Source organism: Netta rufina (assembly GCF_964035555.1).
Source record: "Netta rufina genome assembly, chromosome: Z".
In the NCBI taxonomy this organism is placed as follows: domain Eukaryota; kingdom Metazoa; phylum Chordata; class Aves; order Anseriformes; family Anatidae; genus Netta; species Netta rufina.
In genome coordinates, this window is record NC_140126.1 from 18,903,147 (window position 1) to 18,924,696 (window position 21,550).

The window sequence follows — 21,550 nt, forward strand, 5'->3', positions numbered from 1 at the left end:
TCTATTTTGTATAATTAAAGGTAAGGAGTGCATTCATATAGCTTTGAATGTCTGTGTGCAGCCTACTTTACAGCTATAGCAATGCTCACAGATAAAATGAAGCTAACTGTTAATTTTCTTTAAAAAAAAAAAATCTGTTCTTAGTGACATTAGAAAATGTCAAAAGAGGAAAAAGAAGGAAAAACTAGAGTGCTTCAGCATTCTCTTGTTAAACAAAAAGAGCATGAATCTAGACAGAATCTACTATTAAAGAATAAATTATTTTTTTTTTGTACAATATCAGTTCAGAGCTATGAACTGATGTAAACAATTCCTGTGTTGATATATATGGTAACTTTGTTACTTGTTTTCATACCTATTAGCAATGAAATATAGTAAAATTGATATGGAAAAAATATTATTTTGTTATTACACTAATAGAAGGCTAAATTATTTATTTATTTTTAAACCATATGGAATCACAGAATGGTTTGGGTTGGAAGGGACCTTAAAGATCACTCAACTCCAACCCCTGGCCATGGGCAGGGACACCTCCCACCAGACCAGGTTGCCCAAGGCCCCATCCAGCCTGGCCTTGAACACCTCCAGGGATGGGGCATCCACAGTTTCTCTGGGCAGTCTGTGCCAGGGCCTCGCCACCATCTGAGTAAATAATTTCTTCCTTACTTCTAATCTAAATCTACCCTCTTTTAGTTTAAAGTCATTTCCCCTTGTTCTATTACTATAAGCCCTTGTAAAATGTCTTGTTTTGTTCATGGGAGAGCTTATGAGAGATGGTGTTACTACAGTTTATCCTTGCTGCGTTTAAGTATTTTGAAGTTTGGCATGTGTGCCCCTCAGACTGCAATATTTTCTTGATGTTTTTTACAATGCATACACACATTTCTTCCAGGAAATATCTTATTCTAAAACTGATGTCTTATAAAGCAGACAAGGTCTTACTGATCAATCACAAAGCTCACCAATTACCAGTGAATGAGGAAAAGACAAAGCTTCCCTGAAAATGCCTCTAGGAAGACTTTGTCCTAAATTAGAAATTTCTATTCCAGCACTGAAGACCACCTTTCTAATATGGGCAGCTGGGGTTATTTGTGCTATTTTCCTACTTTGCATACGGACTAAAAAAGAATTCAAAAAATGCTACAATTGCAGGCATATTTTAGCTGTATGAACTAATTCAGAACTAAATCCTCCTAGAAAATACGATCTTCTCCATCTTGAAGCCAATTTAATTTGTTAGCTTATAATCTTTTTTTTTTTTTTTTTTTTTTTTTAATTTTTATCAAGATACAACTGCTAAACACCAGACTTTCATTCTGGCTCCCTGGCTCATAAAACCTTCAACAGAGATCTACCTTTGGCAAATCTTTTCCCTACTTTGCATTTTATGGGTAGTTCTGTTTTAAGCTCAGTCCACCATCCTCCCGTTTTGACATCTCATGTTTTTTTCCTCTTTGATCTTTCTTGTTCTTTTTACCTTTGTTATTTAGCTTCCAGTGCTCAGCTAACTCTGTAGGACTACAACAATGAATATCATTATATCTATCTTTTACGGACATCCATTCAAAGGAACCTTATCTGTTAAATCAGCATCCTTTACAGCACGCATGAAGCAAATTCAGCAGTTCAGTAAGTAACCTAGTAAAAAAAAGTACAGACTGAAAAGGCACCAAACTCAGCTGGTAGGAACAGAAAATGGGACTGGATCTTGTATGTTACACTTGTCTGACCATAACAGCATATTCAAGCCTGCAAAGTGTTTTTCTTCGCAAAGAGAAAGTCAAACTGTTTGACAATGCAGAGGCTACACACACTCAGTTGTCACTCCTGCCATGAAGGGAAATCTGGACTGGTTTGATTTTTGCTTACCAGAAATCTTAAGTATTTCTTCAGTGTGAAATACATAATCTAGTGGCAAGTCAAGCATTATAAATCAAGTTTTTAGAGTCACTATTATGAAGCCTGAGTGGCCCACTCAGGCTTTATCTGATTAACAGAAGTATTAAAATCAATACAAGGCTTTTCTCAAAACCATACATAGAGAGAAACAACCATAAAACTTAGTCTACCACCATTCTTTATGCAACACAGAGTTAATCAAAGTGTTACAGATGTCTACAATAAAAACAGCTGGGTTTGAGTCTTGACTACACACACGGCTTATCTGCACAAAAACTAAGATATACACATATAAAAGCTACAGATTGTAAGGAAGCCAAAAAGATACTTTAAAATTACTTATAAATATTTAGCGGAAAGTACGACAAGACACAATAATCACACTCACACTCTCTGTCTCTAAGTCTTCAAGACTAAGTGCTTTTCTGGATAAAAAAACTTTGACCAAATGCAAGTTACTGGGATCAATACAAGGGCAAATCAGTTAAATGTACTATACCGTGATATACAGAAAGTCAGACCAGATCAGCAAATCATTTCACAAAATCACAGAATGGTTTGGGTTCGAAGGGACCTTAAAGTTCACCCAGTTCTAACTCCCTGCCATGGGCAGGGACCCCTCGCACCAGACCAGGTTGCCCAGAGCCCCATCCAGCCTGGCCTTGAACACCCACAGGGATGGGGCATCCACAGCTGCTCTGGGCAGCCTGAGCCAGAGCCTCACCACTCTCACAGTGGAAAATGTCTTCCATACATTTAATCTAGATCTACTCCCTTTCAGTCTAAAACCACTGTTCCTTGTCCTGTCACTACACATCCTGGTAAAAACTCTTTCTTCGTCTTTCTTATAAGCCCCTGTTAAGTATTGAAAGGCTGCAAGAAGGTCTCCCCAGAACCTTCTCTTCTCCATGCTAAACAACCCCAACTCTCTTCATAGGAGAGGTGTTCCTGCTCTCTGATAATTTTTGCAGCCCTTCTCTAGGCTCACTCTAGCAGGTCCCTATCTTTCTTCTACTGGGACCCAAAGCTGGATGCAGTATTTCAGGTGGGGTCGCACTACACCAAAGCAGGAGAATCATCTACTTCAACTTGCTGGCCATGCATCTTTTGATGTGGTCCATGATACAACTGGATTTCTGGGTTGCAAATGTACATTGCCAGCTCATGTCCAACTGTTCTTCAACTAGTATCCATAAGCTCTTCTCTGGAAGGCCTTCCTTTAATTCCCAAATTTATTAACCTAATAGAAACTAGTAAATAGAATCATAATTCCATCAGAGAAGTCTTATAATGCCGCTTTTGGAGAAATCACGGAAAATCTATCTGTATTATCTCTACCGGACTCTTAATTACAAGAGAAATTTTATTCCTCAGCTCAACATTTTTTAACTTAGCATTCCATAGTATATTCTAAATTAATAAAGTGTTTTCTTTGTTGTTGTTGTGAATCATATACTCAATGTAGACTTGTCATTTAAGTGCTTCTATCTTTCATTTGACAGTGAAGCCAATTTCCTATTTCCCAGGTATGTCTGAAGAGAAAAGCTATCATTTTGTCATGGCGAAAGAAAAGTTTACAGTACTCCTTGAAATTATTATTTTACACACAGGCAAGTACCTTCTAGTACATACTTTAATAATAGCCACTGAAGGGAAGAGGAAGACAAAAGGAAGTAATAACTTCCTTGATTTAGTCACATAGGCATTCAGTCTTATTACGAGTGAATTCCCATTCACTCGTGATGTGTGGATAGCACAAAACATATAAATCTTGAAGGTCTTTTACCCACATATTTTTCCCAGTTTTTATAGAAGGTATCTAGCCCATAAAAAGGTCAGTTTTTAACTCCATACTTCCAGTATGATTTTCTTAATTCACTGTGTATCAAATAAAGTCAAGTGAATATGATTTCTATATTATTTTCAAAACACCATTTGACATGTCATTCAAGCTACAGGACAAGTTGAAAACTTCAAAGAGCTGAGATTTCAGAATTTCAAAAGACCTTATGTAAAAGAAGCCAAGAGACATCGATTGTAGTAAACACAGATGGTTAACAAAAAGCCTATGATCAGAGAATATATCCTATGGATGTAGTTTCTCCTGAGATTCTAATCAAAGCCTCAGTTTTTTAAACGAAGTATTGTAATCATGCCAGTTTTGAATAATAACATAGCTGCATACACTCAGATTATTTTTATGCTTCACTGGAATAACCTTCATAAAGTATGTAGTGACATGACATACAGATTAGAATGAAGATGGGGATTTTTTTTCTTTTTGAACATGTGGCTCAAATTCACCACAAGGTTACATATTACTATTAGTAAGATTTTCAGATGTATAAGTGATTTGAAGGAGCTTTTTCCGCAACATTGGAAATATATTTTTCTTTACGCTATCCTTTTCAATTCAAGTAAAGGAAAAGAAGGAAGGAAATGAAGATTACAAGAATTACACGTGTTTTAAATTATTTTTGTTCAGATCTTATACAATTGCTTTTGAATTTTTGAATTCATCTACTTCAGTGTAACTAAAGTGTTCTTTTCACACATAATATGAGATCGTACTTGCCAAGTAATTATCTTACATGATAGGTGGGATGAAAATAAGTGTTTACTTCCAACTCCTGCTTTTGATCAGCAGATTGATAACTTCCATTTCAGTCTGCATTGGAACTTTTAGCAGTTGCATCAGCTAATGATTGGAAAAACATATCATCCATAACTCAGTGTTGGTCAACCCACATAAACAAAAAGGAAACCTCTTGATAAAAGAAGGTGCCTAGTCTTTTTAAAGTCATCACAACATACTAATGGCACTGTCTTTCAAGGGAGGACCTGAAATATTCCCAGACTGATCTGTACTCAGATTTTTGCACTCTCATATCATCATGCTCTTTAAAATAATATGCCAGTGCTTAAAATATACAGATGATGTTATGAATATTTTACATAATTCTTGCTTGAGTGAAAGATGACTGAAAGCATATGAATACTGGCAACAGAAGCAATGCTTTAGTCAGAATACTTTGAATTATATTTAAGATAAAATAATGAAAAACAAAAACAAAAAAACTTTTAACCGCTTTTGTTTCATAAAGAAATGTGGAGGGAGGGGGAGGGAAATTTTTCAAAGCCTAATATTTAAGAATATGAAACAGAGTAGGAGGGTGTGAGCCAAATCTCAAAAGAACAGATTAAACTGGAATCTGAAATCAAAGGGTAAACAATGAGTCTTCAGTTCTAAAGTTAAAGCCCTTGGTAATATATACCAAATAAAATGTACTGCCACTCATGAATATTATATACAAGAAACATGGAGCACCAGAACAGAGATGGTACAGCCATGCAGAAAAAATAATGATATCTATTATTAAACTAATATTAAAAAGGTGATACATTAAAACATAGTCTTTTTTTAAACTCACTCACTTGTGACCAATCTCATGTGCAATGGTAAAAGCTGAACCTAGGCCAATGTCTTCATTAATGCTGCAGCTCCTTTCAGGCTCACACATTCCAGCCACAGAGGCCAAGCCTGAATAAACAGAAGGAGACACAAAGGGTCATGCCAAGGTGTTTCAGTCTTAAAAGCCCTAGTTATAAATGCCTGGATTCTTTTTAATAACCTCTATGCACAGAAGGAGCAGTTGGCAAAAGGTTAACTTTCTAGTCATTTGCAAAATCACTGGGGGGAATTTCACTTTGCCGGCTAGACATTAATATTTTTTGAACTGCAGTCAGTGCTGGAAAATGTCTAGACTAGGGGTTAGATTTATAAATTTTACTTCTGGTAACTTGGGACCACCTAGTAACTTGAGCCAGGAGAGGGAATTCAAGAAAGCATTTCTATTTTAACATTCTTGAGCCTGAAGAAAGCAAAATGTATCCACATTATTTTTCTAAAGAAATCTGTTTAAGTTTAGTGGGTTCATAAAAACATACAAGCAACTTTTTTAGCTATGAAAAGCCCCACATGGTACTTAAAAAAAAAAAATTATAAAAACAAAATCGAATGCATCAATGAAGAGAGAGGAGATAAGTTAATAACAAGCACTCGTTTAACCATGGAAGTCTTTTCCATTTATCACCTATTATCTTCTGGAATTAAAACCTTATTGCATTATAAGTGCTTTAAAAAACTTCCTTTAGAGAAAGCAAGCCACTGGCATTTCCAGAATATGGCTCTTCAGTATCCTGCACATTCTTTAGCAACAGAATATCACACAACATATTGCAGACATTAATTTGCTGCTACTAAAGCAGCAAAATCTCTAAGCATCACATTTATTTAGTGTATTCCCTAAGGTTTCTTATGTGAAAGCAGCAGTAATGCTTTCTTTAAGGAAGTTACCTGCACAGTTTACGCTGTAACAGAACAATAGCTGGGAAAATGCGGTTGTGGGGAAACAGAATTATACTCTTTTATGAATGAGCAGGCACTTCAAACTATTCTGTTTGAACTATCAGCAAGCAAGTAATAAGATGACATCTTATTACATCAGTAATAAGATAAGTGCTTCCTGCTTCCACGAGCAATTAATTTGGAGCAGAAGGAGCTGGTCAGTAGAGTAAAACACTGACATTAGGCTCCTAATGTTATCTTTGTATGTGGGTTGGACTCTACTTTGGACTAGTTTACTCCCATAGGTGAAACTTCCTCCCTACAAGTGGTTCAGAGCTTTCTACAGGAAAAAAAAAGTATCAGGGCATATCAAGAATACAGTTCAAGCAGTGACTTAGACCCTAACATTTCCCTTAGGCACATATGGAGCATTTAAGAAATATGTGTTTTGACTTGGTTTTATCCAAAACTAATCTAACCTGCACACACCAAAACTACTCTGAGAACCAAACCAACATGGGCAAAAGGCGACAATGTCTGCTCATTGAATTTCCATCAAAACATCAAAATCAAATCACTACAGTAGACAATGACCACTGAGGACAGGATGAAGCATCAGAATAAGAAGGACTAGACACAGAGAAAAATTTGTACATTGTTTGCTGCGTGAAACCTGTAAAAAAAATACAATTACAGTTCACCTGTCTAAACTATGCCATTCCAGTTGAGCAGGACATTCTGAGGACAATGTGGTGATGCTTGTGTAACAGCTAACCTGTTTCCTTGAGAAGTTCACCATATCTGGGTGGTAAAGTCATCTCTATCTTCAGATCTCTTAACTGAGTGCTTGCTAAGTGACTTACAGGACCAGACTAATGATATATAATTAAATACCATGTCTGCAGAAAGTGACAGAGGTCAAGTCAAGAACCCAGACTACATCTCAGATCAAAGAAAAAAGGAGTTGTGTTTCACTGCAGCCATACAGCTGCTCCAAAGACATCTGAAGAACTGCATCTCTCCCATGCAGTTCTACGTAAGACTCCCTAGGAACAGGAAAGAGGTATCTATCCCACAGTAAATCCATTAATTCTGTTTCTTCCTGGAACACCAATGATTCAGATTTCTTCTGATCTTTTGAGATCTGAGACTGTTGTTCACAGACCCCTTAAATATATGCTTAACTTCAGCTACTGGAGGTCAGTGGGACTTAAGCATACTAAATGCCTTGCAGAAGAGGACCGTGGGGGCTGGCCTCTTTTTGAATTCAATGCCAATAATGCAAGTACATTGTTGTGGTTTTACTGCCAACGGTCTGATAACAATACTCTGATATCATATGTGGTTTTTATTTTCATTTACTCAAGCCTTTTGGTTTAAAGAAAAAAAAAAGCCAAAGTCTATCCCGTCTGTTACACTGGATTCAAGTGAAGCAGAATCTGCCTTTATCCTAAAGTCTGATACAGTGAGGACTAGTACATGAATGATGTGTGTTAAAAATATCACATATAAATATCAGATAGCTTGTGGGTGAATGTACTCCCTTTCAAACTCTCTTAACACTTGTAATGACAACTCTGACATCAATATAAACAGTCTCTTCAGTTTTGACTCCTCCACACAGATGTCAAAGTAATCCAATTACATTTAGAAATTTATCATTACATTTTGCCTTTTACTAAAACATGCTGTGAATATTGTTTATATTTAGAACAGGCAAAAAAATTCTGATACCTTTCTCCTCATGTAAACTACTTCCCTTTGCCAAAAGTGTCGTGCTGACTTGAGTGGTACTTGTAAAAAAATCAACATGAGTTAAGGCTATCAAGCATACAGTAGTACAGGGGAAGACAAAGAAAATACAGTTATGAGCTCTCATTATGAAAAAAATATTAACAACCTTAAAAATATTAACTCGCTGAACTAGAATTATATATTTAATTACTTCAGAGTACATTTGAAAAAAATATAAAAATACCATATTAGTCTTTCAATAACGTTTCATATATTAAATGTTTTCATATACTAAAGCACTACTACAGGTAACAACTATGATACAGTAAGTAATTTCTGCCAACAAATTTAAGTATAAAGAGAACAATCCTGCATCTAGGATTGCTATGTGTTTTTCTCTATTGTCAAAGCACTGTTTTAAGGAGTTTCAATATCACTATAATTTATATTACTGTGTTATTTTTTTCCAAGTCTGTGGAAGGAAAAGTCTGAGGCTGTACTCCCTGTGTAAAACACAGCAACAGTGTAAAACCTCAAAGCCTGTTTCTTTTCTGGTTTCTCTGTGTGTGTGTGTTTTTTTTTAAACCTTCCTGAGGTCTTCTATTTGTTTTTTATAATAGCTCATGGAGACAGGTTAAACAAAAATAGTCCTCTCCAGTAATTGTTGCTTGGTAAATCTGAGTAATCTGCTAGGATTTATCAGCATTACAGCTGTCAGAGATGAAATCTCCAGTAGTAGCTCGCTTAATCTAAAATTCCTGTAATCTATCAAAGCATAAATCCATGTAGGTTACCTTTTACTGTGCATGTTTATAAAACTGCAAAATTTTGAAAGCATATACTTAAAAAGATCTAATGAGCTGATAAATCAGTAGCTGAGTATAAAGCAAGGAAACAAACAGCAAATAGAAGCTGAAATTTCTCTTTATAATCTTACCCAGTGTTCCACAAGGCTTGTTTTTATAAGTGCAGATATCATATCTGTTAAGGAGAAGAAAAGCACATAAAATATGTCAGAGGATCAAATTTGTAAAATATTCTGTATATTTATCACATATCTGTATCATAGTGCAAGTTGTCAGATGGCAATCAGCTTAATTATGTGCAGCCAGCTGGTGTCGCCATTTTCTACACTCTGGTGTAAACCACAAGCTGTAGTACACTCACAGCCGCTGGCCTCAGGCCAGTGGGACACCTGCCAGTAAGAAAAAAATGGTTAAAGTGGATCTTTGTAATCACCAGCTCCATAAAGCAGTCTACCGTGCTGTTAAGAAGTTACAGCAGCATGTCTGTAGACTACACTGCTTCAAAACACTTAATTTTACTTTTTGACCATACTGCAATTCTCAGCCTCACACTTAAAAACTAACCAATATTAATTGTAACTCCTAATATTTAAATACTGATTATAATTAAAACCTTAGCCTTGGAGTATTACAACAAAAAATATCAAAATATGAGCTTGTCTTATAATTCCCATCTCTATCTTCCAATGATTATACATGTCCTGAACTAAAATGAACTGAAAGAAAAATAAACTAAAATAAAAAATAGATTTTTATTGAAAGCTAAAAAATGCATTTAAAAAAGAATTTTCATAATTTTAGGTATAATGATTCAAATATGGGATCTCAAGTTTTTGTGCAGTTGACATGCAAGTATCTGAAGCTGAAAATTGAATTAAAATGTTTTCTGTGGTATAACAGCTATTCGTAACAGCAGTGGTCACGTGGCAGTCATAATTCATTAATGACAACTCCATATTTTGAATATGTAATCCTATTATATGGCTAGTGATACGAGAATACTCTCATTATGTCTTTGATGTTCAAGGATTCATACTGATTTCTTTGCAATGTGTTTCTGAATAATACCATTATTTTGGATAGTGAGCAAAAACAAAAATGAAAGATACAATCTTTATGCTTTAAATTTTTATCCAAATATTTACTAATTCCAAGCCACCAGACATTTCTGTTAAAAGCAACATATAAGGATTGTTTTCAAAAAGGTTATCGCATAGGAACCAGATCATGAGATAAACACCTTTCAGAGTTAATAAAGTTAAGGTCTGTCTGTAAGCCAAATCCATCAACAAAATAACAAAGCTGAAAATTTGGAACAAATCCAGTGAATTCTCTGTGCATGTAGACTGCTGTGACCAAATGGAATCCCTGGTATTTTTAAAGGTACTAAACATGGAGCGGTTTGCTGGATTAAGCTTTAATTTTGAACTCAAATTTCTAAATGCATTGATCTCACCAAAGCATCTCAGACTATATAATCCTATATGCACTTAAAGCTCTCACTGATTTCCCATTTGCTGTTTCTCAATAATTAACCAGGTTTTATGTGTCACAAAACAGAACAATGATGCAGTTGAAGACCAAAAGATTTTTACTGAATATGGTCTGCCTTTGCCATCTTTAAAGAAACAAATTTATTATGCATTGATTTAGGACAAAGCCTGAATCTAATCCCACTGAAGTTCATGCAGAATGGTTCCTCAGAGTAGACAGGGATCAGACTTATTTAACAAGAAAACCCAGAGTTTCTGAATTCTTTTAAGTCTGAATTCTGAATTTAGAAATCAACACAAGAACATAATCAACATACGAATACAAATGAAACATTCTTCTGATTATTTTTTTTAATACTGAATAATAATAATAAAAAAATGTCATACATCCTTAGATAAAATGTATGTTTAAGAAGCAAGCCAGTTCCACTAAATTCAAATAAAATGCTGCCACTGATTTCAGTAGAGCTGAAAACTTAGTCGTATTGCCTCAATCTGCTTACTCCCATATTGCTATGAATCTGAAGGCATTCATTCAGCTAGTTTCAAAAGGAACTGTGATTTGAGAAAATGATATGAATTAAATCCTTTCTTACTCTTACACTTTTGAAAAACAATTACCATAGTATCCTGGCTGTGCTGCATAGGGAGTATTCTTCATTATACACAGGCTAGCATTCATAGGAATCATAATATCGTAGAGTCATTAAGGTTGGAAAAGACCTTCAAGATCATCTGGTCCAACCATCCCCCTACCACCAAGTTCACCCCACTAAACCATGTCCCTAAGCACCACGTCCAACCTCTCCTTAAACACCCCCAGGGACGGTGACTCCACCACCTGCCTGGGCAACCCGTTCCAATGCCTGACTGCTCTTTCTGAGAAGAAATGCCTGATTTTTAATGTCCTAATTTCCAACCTAAACCTCCCCTGGCACAACTTGAAGCCATTCTCTTTAGTCCCAAAATTAAATAAATAAAATTAAGGAAGATCGTTTAATTTCCAATAAACTCTTTTTGCAAGATCAATCCCATATAATAATAGTATTCTAATTGTGGTTTCATTAAACATTTGAGTATTTATTCAAATATTTAAATTTGATACACAAATTCCTGTAAGCAATGTTCATACACTCTCTTCTTTAGTTTAGAAGGAAAACAGTTTAACAGGAAAAACATCTCATGACTTGCTCTACCTACAGCATTGTCTTCAAGCTCCATTTTTTCCCTATTTCCCTTTCATTTGGATGGCTCCTGCTCACATTTTTTTTCTTAACTTGTTTTATTTTTATGTACTGATCTGCACAATTCCATCCTATGCTTCTCTTTATGATTTAACCAAATCAGCCTAATTTGTCTTTTATCGTTTTGACACCACTTCTTATAACTTTATTTTGACTTTTCATGGAACCTGTTTAATCATGAAGACCTAAAAGATGTTTTGTGTGTTTTTCACACAAAATTCTCAGAATTTTTTCTGTTTTCACGGAATTTAAAGGCAAAAGAACCATCAGCCTAGCTGACTCCTGTTCACACTACTAGCTTTCAAATCTCAGCAGAAGGAAATATTATGTAGAGAGGGTTTTTTCTGCTAGAAACTCCACCTGTGAAACATGCAGTCCCTATGTACATTTACATTGTGGGAGTTCTCAGACTTGTCATGTGACACTGGGAAGCTTTCCATTTTATTATCTACCAAAGGAAAACCCTTGCTCCTTTTTTCGTCCTGTTCTATGCAAGATATGGAAAGGTGAGCATGTCCACAACTCTTGAGCATGTCCGTTCTTCTCACTGAAGAACGGTATCTGAAAGAGACTAGGGGTAAAATCCTAACATAGGTGGGGACAAGGCATATCAAAACTCAGAAAGTATTATGTTAAGCTTTCTTTTTTGAAGAAAGGTAGGCAGGAATATTTTTCACTTAAATCAGCTTCCCCAAAGCCCCACCCAACCTGACCTCAAACGCTCCAGGGAAGAAGCATCCACGTCTTTCACAAATTTATTCTAGTGTCTTACTGCTCTCATAGTAAAGAATTTCTTCCCTCTGTCTAGTCTAAATCTACCTTATTTCAGTTTAAAACCATTATCCCTTGTCCTATGATTACATGCTCTTGTAAGAAGTCTCTCTCCATCCTGAAGTTCCCTGCAAGTACTGTAATGCTGCAAGAAGGTGTCCCAAGTGCCTTCTCCTGGCTAAACACCCCAACTCTCTTATTCTTTCTTCAAAGGAGCAGTGCTCCAGCCCTCTGATCATTTTTCTGACCCTCTTCTGGGCTCGCTCTAACAGCTCCATGTCCTTCTTATCCTGGGGTCCCAGAGCTGAAGGCTGTAGTGCACGTAGGGTCTCAGGAGAGCAGAGTACAGAGGGAGAATCACCTCCATCCACCTGCTGGCCATGTTTCTTTTGATGCAGCCCAGAATACAGTCAGCTTTCTAGATTGCAAGTGTGCACTGCTGGTTTATGTTCAATTTTTCATCAACCAACAACCCCAAGACCTTCTCCTCAGGGCTACTCTCAATCCATTTATTTCCCAGTCTGTGCTGATGTTTGGGATTGTCCCAAACCAAGTGCAGTACCGTGCACTTAGCTCTGTTGAACTTCATGTGTTTTATGTGCGCACACTTCTCAAGCCTGTACAGTTCCCTCTGGAAGGCACACCTTCCCTCTACTGCATCAACTGCGCCACTCAGTTCAGTGTCATCCACAAACCTGCTGAGCGTGCACTTAATCCCACTATCTAATACATAGTAAACAGCACGGGCATTAATACAGACCCCAGTAAAGATCCCACATACACATTTTAAGAGGGATGACTTATATTAATTATCAAAAATAGTTTGTAAAGTATCTGAGTATCATTTTACTGAAATGATGATTATAAATGTATGTTTACACTACAGAAGAGCTGCATGTTTCAGTTTTGTCACAACAGGTGAAGCAGCACAAGAGCTTTCAACACTTGCCTGCTGCTGTCAGGAACCACCTGAATTACAGAAGAGAATGAATTCAGAGAACTGTCACACAAGTGTTCCGATAAAGGGAGAGTACCATCAACAGATGAAGCTTGCCACATGATTTCTGACAACAGATAGAGGAAGTATAAGCAGCAAGTTTAACAGTCAAATTAAGTCCAGGAAAAATTACTTCCAAGGCTAAGCAAGAACAATGTGAAATATCATATTCTGTCCCACTGCACTTAAAAAAGATACCAAAGCAAAGAAACTGGAGAAATAGTGTAGAGGACACAAGCCTCAATGGAAAGACAAGTGCATCTTGGATGTACTAAATCTTAGTCCAGTCTCAGACAGACCTGTTAAAATTCCTGTTGACGCTGATGGTAAAGAAACACGTATTGAGCTGCCCCTTGAGTGAAAGGTCTGATACAGTTTGATCCATACTCACAAGCCTGTTGAAGAGATTAGAGAGGCCTAGGTGCTATTTCATACAAAATACAAAGGTGAAGATGGGTCATAGCTGTCACAAGGACCTCAGTAAATATTTAAGGAACCACAGACAATCAAACGGCAAACTCTCAAGCCAACAATGACCTCAACCAACCATTAAAAACATACACACACACACAAAAAAAAAAAACAGTTATACAAAAATGCAGTTAACAGGATATGAATATATTTTATTTTTAATTCACTGACAGAATATGTAAGAGAGCCACAACAACAACAACAACAAAAAAAAGTGAGTTTAAAAATACAGATGTGTAAGTTGTAGAGAAAAAAAATAAAACAAAAACAAGGTACACACACACAGACACACAAAACTAGCATACAATTACAGCCTGTTCATTTTGAGACTAAAAAGTAAATACTTTGCCAGAGCTGGAAAAGAAAATCATATGCCTCCTGATAAAGGCATAACATCCCAGAAATGTGACCAAGCTGGGCAAATGAAACATAGAACGCCGTTAAGAGGTGAGATTGTTGATTACAAGTCCATTAATACCCTGGGTGGATCAGAAGTCATTTCATGAGGCTGATGTAGAAAAGGATTAGGACTGTGGGGCATACTTGCAGGGCTGGTGAAGAGCCACATTCAACAGATGGGAAAGAAATGGTAGATGTACAGCTGTCACTAATGACTGACTGAAAAATCAGCCAGAAGGAATGTGTAGCAGTTCAACAGGATGGTTAAGATTTGGAGGGGTAATAGCCTCCTGTCATGACATCAATCAAACATAAGGATAGGTAGTGTTAGTGTGCTAGAAATAGTGTGCTAAAAACATTTTTCAATGTTTTTATCAATTAATTCCTCTTAAATCTAACAAGATAATTTCATTTCACTGTCCATCTACAGGATCTTACTGTGTCCATCTAGGGGATCTTATCAGCAGGGTTGAATCCCTTTGTCCCAGTAGGCATTTCTTACATGCTGCTTTTTTTTTTTTTTTTTCTTCAGTCAGATTAACAAATCCACCTTTCATCATTGACACAACAGCCATTAAAACGTAGCCTTTCTGCCACCTTTATTTGAGATTTAGAACTTTTTAAACTTTTTGATGTACGTGAATTACAGTTCAAAGAGTTCTTCTAATAATCGTATTAACAGTAGTAGATACAAAGGTAAACTGAAAATTCTTACTTGATAATCTGTATTTACATATTCAAGGATAATATTGGCCTGTTCACCAATCTGATTGTATGAAATTGCCCACTAAAGGAAAGTCTGTTTTTATTAGATGTATCTTTCTAGTAATGTCCAGAATTACCTAAACTACTAGAACTACCTAAATTGAATTAGCACTGAGATAGATATATCTATATAGGATTGGAAGCATATCTTAGCATTGCGAACTAGGATGTGATGGACATACTTTCAAGAATTTAACTAATCAATAGAAACTCACAAAATGTTTTTTCTCTAAGTATGGTGAATGAAGCATGGAAACTCTTATTAGAAATACAAACTGTCCAAAAAATCATCAAATACATACAAACTACTTATAAATACATAAGCCTACTATAAAATAACCTGAAAGCTACCTACCCAACATGCCTGAGTAATACTTGTGATAGAAAGAGAAAGAAATAACAGGCTTTTAAAGGAATATTTCTTAATGAGTTTAGGGGACAAAGAATAGAATTGTGGGAAATTGTTGAGGAAAAACCTACCAAGATGACTGGAATATAAACACAAATATATACAAATACAAGAAAATTCATGCTAGATGAAATGGACAAATGGGAATGACTGAACATAAAGCTCAATTTCCAGACAGATGAACATTCGCTTTACATACATAATTCTACAAAATTTGCCAATTAACCTGCTTGGGAGAGAAAAAAAAAAAAAATAAGAAGATTGTCAGAAAACAAAATAAAGACTAAGAAATGGTTCTAAGAGGAAACACAGCCAACAACTACAAATTATTAGTTCATTTTTAAGGAACACTTTCAAATACGTTATCACAGAAAAGAAGGTTTTATTTTTCATCTGTTTTAAACCAAATCATACTTTCTGACATATGCTTTTTACTTTATTTTTATTTGGCTCTGAGGCCCCCAGCACAAGAAAGACATGGAGTTTTTAGAATGAGCCCTGAGCATGGCTACAAAAAAGATAAAGAGGTTGGAGCACCCCTCCTATGAGTACAGGCTGTGGGAGGTGGGGTTGTTCAGCCTGGCTTCAGGTAGACCTTACAGTAGCCTTCCAGTACTTAAAGGGGGCCTGCAGGAAAGCTGAGAAGGGACTCCTTGTCAGGGAGGGGACTGGTAGGGCAAGAGGGAATGGATTTAAAGTAAAGAGGGTAGATTTACATGTAGATTGGATATTAGGAATAAATACTTCACCATGAGGGTGGTGAGGCACTGGAACAGGTTGCCCAGAGAAGCTGTGGATGCGCCATCCTGGAAGTGTTCATGGCCAGGCTGGATGGGGCTTTGAGCAATCATCAAAGACCACGGCAGCAGGGTTGGAATTAAACGTTCCTTAAGGTTCCTTCCAACCCAACCCATTCTATGATTCCATGACAATAAGCTATTCAAGTAAGGACTCTTTGTTGCACATACCCTTACTCAATGATAAAAACCTAATGGGTTTATGAAAATTTTATCTTCTTTACTTTTTACTCTTGATGTGACGCAACTTATTCAAACAGAAGATATGTATGATTGGGCGCATAACCGTCAAAAGGCCATTCAAAAAAATAGTCTTTTAAGTAAGTTAGTCAACTTAGTTCCAATACATAAATCTGCTAAAACTGAACTGCTGCTGATCAAACCGGAACGTCAGATTTCCCTTAAAAATCTGGAGGGATCAAAAGCCTCAAACTATCTGATAATTCCACCTCCTATTTTTAAATTAAAGAAAATAAACATAACAACAACAACAAAAAAGTGAATAGCTTGCAGTTTTACCATATTCTTTTGTATACATAGCTATCATACAAAAAGTTTTTTTTTATTGCAAGTGTAAACAATGTAATTAATACTAGAGAATTCTGTGGAAAAACAACTACTGTCATTTGGTCAGTTATACCTTATAACTTATCACTTATAACGAGTTTTTTTTATCATAATTCTTCAGCAGCTCACCACTTTTAAGATAACTTGGTCATTCACTAGGTTTGCAGAGGTTACAAACAGCAGTATTCTTTGTAACACAATATTTGCTGATTGCTTTCTAAAACCTTTTCTACAGCATATGCTTAGCCTTACAGAAAGTGGTACACCGCAACAGCATTCTGCCTTAAAATAAAGTACACGTCTTATATGGTTTCTTCCTCAAAAACCTCAAATCAAAAAGAGCTATTTAAACCAAGGAAGAAAAAGCGTAATATACATGTTACACATCACTCAACAGAAATAGCTTTTTCTATTATTAGTTTTCCATGTGTTGAAAACTGCCACAGACAACCAAAGTCTGTCTGTACTGGGCTTTCTACTGATACTTAACTTGGGTGGATAATGGAATTCTGAGTTACAGAATATCTGAGCTAGAAGCACTATTAACACTTTCTAATTCTCTGACTATAGGAAGAGAAATACATAAAACAATTGAACTGTTAGATGAAACATTTCATATAACTTTTTTTTGGAATTGCAAATGCACCCAGTATAGTAAAAATAAGTTCTGCTCTGAAACTTTTTTTTTTTTTTTAACACTGTCATTTTTCTACATCAATTTTGGCAATGGAACATTAGGATAGAATTTGAAAATTTACCATAACCATTAGTATCATTGGTGTATTTAGGACAGCTAATACTGTAATCACTGTATTCAGGACGGATATGCATAGCTGATTTCAAGATTATGATTTATTAAGAGAGTCTCTTAGCATAATTCTATTTCTAATCTATAGTGTTTAAAATACACTTTTTAACTAAGTTCACAAAAAAATACATCAACAGTTTTTTTCTTATACAGAACACAGAATAATCTTCAATGCTATTTTATTGTGTCATATAGCGTATAGTAGAGTTACTGAAAAATATAGTAGTTAAATAAAAATAGAATTTCATACATGAGTTTGTAAACAAAAACAGTTCTAATGATGAGATGAAGAAATTGAGACAGTTCTCAGCTGGAGACATATCATGATATACCATTTCAAAAAAACATTTAATTCTTAAAAGGTCATCATTGCACAAATGTGAAGACAAGCTTTAAAATCTTATGAATTTAAAGAAATAATACATTTAGACTTTTTAGCCATCATCTGCTTTCTGAGACTATCCATTTTTATTTACATTTTTGGCACTTTTCAGGTTTTGCTCTATAGTCATCCAAACTAAAAACTTCCTTTCCAACATAAGCTATGATTCTCATATAGCAACATGTTCTTACCAGCTACAGCAACTATAATAAGATGGAAAGTAGAGAATAGCAAGTGCTATGAACAGCTAGATCATGATCTAGTTAGGTATTCAAGCCAGACACCTACAGTATCTTAATAGGCCAATGTTAGTATTCTGCTGGTATAGGGGTGTGGGGGGGGTGGGGTTAGGAATAGCACCAATATCACTTACTGGTTCGGACATGGCATTTAGTCACTGAGCTGTTCTTTTTTCTATGAAAGTTCTATTTCATGGAGTAAAACTAGGTAGTTAAACTACAGATACAATTCCTTGCTGTTCACTGACATACTGTTAATATCATTTGAAACTCTGTAAAACAATACTTCCATTCTCTGTGCTTGTCTAGTCATAACTTTTCTGTAGACTATACATGACTACAAAGGCAATCACAAAGGCAAACGAACATTCTACAAACTCATTAAACTGAGTTGGCAATATTAACTCTAGAATTATTCTAGAGACAGCTTTATAGGCAAATTCTAGCACTGAAGAAACATCCAGGCACAGTGTAGTGTCACTTCACCCTCTACTCTGCCTTAATTTGTCTGTCATTAATATACTACTTCTTCAGTCTTTCTATTCTGTATCCAATAGGTAGAGGCTTGCTGCTGTAACTCATTCCTCCCTTCTCCATGTATTTTCTTCTGTGGTCCTCTGTGAACATAACTTCCACCAGACTTCTCTCTCCACAACTTTAGAACTAACCAGACTGATTGGCTTGGCTATCAGACTGACTTACTGATGGCTTGAATGACTGTCAGCTAGTTTCTACAAATAGGTCTACCCTACTACAAAAATCATCTTGAATGATAGTAGCAAAGCTGCCAAAGCAGCATCAAAAGGCTCAACCCAGGCTCAGACTCCCCTTCTTTCCATTTTTATACTTTGCACCAAGTTCTGTGCTTCTGCATTTAGTGTCAGCACACAAGCTAGAGGTTTGAGCATGGCTTCAGTATGAAGCCAGTATGGAATCACCTTGCTGAAAGCAGTTCAGATACAAAAAGCCATCAAATAGAAAGAGCTCCAAGCTTTCCAGTAGGCTTGGCCAACTCCTTGGTAAATTCAACCATCTTCTTCAGAGTATGTTAACTCTATTTCAAACTAGAGTTCTGGTACACTTCAACACTGAGGCTCCTCAACCTAATCTGTGAATAAATCCTACGTGGAAATCAAATCTCTAGACTTTTGAAAAATAATTATGAAAGTAACATATAAGTCTTGCAAGCTGGAGAATGTGAAGCCATGAAAATAATCAGAGAGTATAGCATAATTAAAAACAGTGTTTCAAATTCTACGATATAACTGATTTTCTTCCATGGGATAGCTCCTGGTCCACAGTAAAACTGCTTATGTTAGTGTACCAGAAATTTAGAATGATGTACATGAGTGACAATCACCCACAAGTGACAATCATGACTTTGTAACTGCTCAGAGACTATAGAGAAACTCAGGATTTTCCCTATCACCACACTGGATAATATTTAGCCAGCTGTACTCTGTTCCTCAAAACTGAATTCCACAGTTTCATTGCATTCCCAGCACCTAGCCAAAATGTTGATGGAGTTGCATGGATATGATTAGCTAAAGTTGGCTTAGAGAACAGAACAGAAATTTCTGCATATCTACTCCAAGTACACTGCTAATATTTTTATTTTTTTTTTTATCTGTGAATTCAGGAAAAGTCTGGCAACTAATGCATAAAGCCTTTGTTCAAAGGACATTCAATCACAGCAGCACAAGCAACTTGTAAGGTAATTCTTTCTGGAGTGTTCTAATGCAAAAAAGTCTGGGAAAAAGGAAGACTAGCAAAACTAATTACATAGGCGTGGTTGGGGGCATCCTGCCACACAGCAGAAAATATTATGCTAAACCATTTATAGGAAGCCACTAGTCTAGACCTCTGGCAGCAGGGAAACACAGCAGCTACGATTACTAACCAAGCTTTAGTTCTGTTGTACAGAAATAAATGAGATAAATTATACCAGTAACAGACTGTGAGTATATTTACAAGTTTTGTTGTGGATATGGCCTTTCTTCCTCTTCCAACTTTCCAAATATTGTGAATGATTACAAGCATCTGAGAATATCACATACATCTTTGTCCACGAAATGACCATTTTATCTGCCCTTAGAGTACTTTACCTTGCAAGTACTTACACTTAAAGGTCCATTTAAGTGCCTTATTTTACAATATTTGTTGTAGAATACTTACATGGAGAAAGTTTCCTCACTCCAAAACCACATTACTGAAGTACTGTGTAGAATTAGATTGAGTATTGTGAACGTACATTTATTTTTATGTACTTTTAAAAATACTTTTATTTTTTGTTGTTGTTGTTGTTATTGTCCTACATAGTTTTTTGTTTCTACAAAAAAAATGCATTCCTATTTTTTATTTTTTGTCTTGACACTGACATGGAAGCACATTATAAAATTTGGAAAAAAAAAAATCTGTGCATGATGTATATACACACACAAAGTGTAGCACTTTTGGACCTGAAACTCAGATAAAAAAATAGCATAAGGCAACAAAAAGTCTTCAAAAGATCTTAAATCATTTGCTGCTGAAAGTCTCCCTTACTTCAGGAAGTATAAGCACCTAAACCTTATGATTTAGAACTATTACACAATTTTCAATTTTTCTTTCACCTGCACCATATGAACATCCTCAACACTTGAACTTACCGTATTTCTCATTGAAACTGAATTTCTAGTCTCAATTTCATAGTATTAACACACTTCTGTGACAGAGGCAGAGGACAAAAAAAATACTTGGGTATACGTACTGTTATATTTACACAGAGCTCTGTATTTCAGTAGCTTAAAATCATAGAATAAGATAGAAGCAAAGAATATCCCAAGTTGGAAGGGACCCACAAGGATCATCGAGTCCAACTCCTGGCTCCACACAAGACCACCCCAAAATCAAACCAGATGTCTAAGAGCTTTGTCCAAATGCTTCTGGAACTCTGTCAGGCTCGGTGCTGTGCCCACTGCCCTGTGGAGCCTGTCCCAGTGCCCGGCCACCCTCTGGGTGCAGACCCTTTCCCTAAAAACCAGCCTGACCCTCCCCTGTCCCAGCTCCATGCCGTTCCCTCGGGTCCTGTCGCTGTCCCCAGAGAGCAGAGCTCAGCGCCTGCCCCTCCGCTCCCCTCGTGAGGGAGCTGCAGGCCGCCATGAGGCCTCCCCTCAGCCTGCTCTGCTCGGGGCTGAGCAAACCAAGGGGCCTCATCTGCTCTTCAGACATCTTGCCCTCTAGAGCCTTCACCATCCTCGGAGCCCTGCTTTAGACACTCTCAAGAGTTTTATGTCCTTTTTATACTATGATGCCCAAAACTGTACACAGTACTCAAGGAAAGTGTGGAGCAGAGCAGGACAGTATGCTCACATCTCTATAGGCAGCAGTATATCTCCAACAACAAGCAGCATCAGTACTTACTCTAGGAAATAAGACCCCT

At 36.4% G+C, this 21,550-nt stretch overlaps 1 protein-coding gene across 1 annotated transcript in view; it reads right to left on the bottom strand.

Moving 5' to 3' along the window:
- Positions 1 to 21,550, bottom strand: part of ADAMTS6 (ADAM metallopeptidase with thrombospondin type 1 motif 6) — a gene marked incomplete at both ends in the record, with an annotated part of 150,480 nt that overhangs the window by 88,832 nt on the left and 40,098 nt on the right. The window contains 2 exons of the mRNA XM_084305203.1: positions 5,335 to 5,440; positions 8,919 to 8,962. Coding sequence (XP_084161329.1) covers positions 5,335 to 5,440; positions 8,919 to 8,962 — 150 coding nt within the window. The remainder of the gene's footprint in view (positions 1 to 5,334; positions 5,441 to 8,918; positions 8,963 to 21,550) is intronic.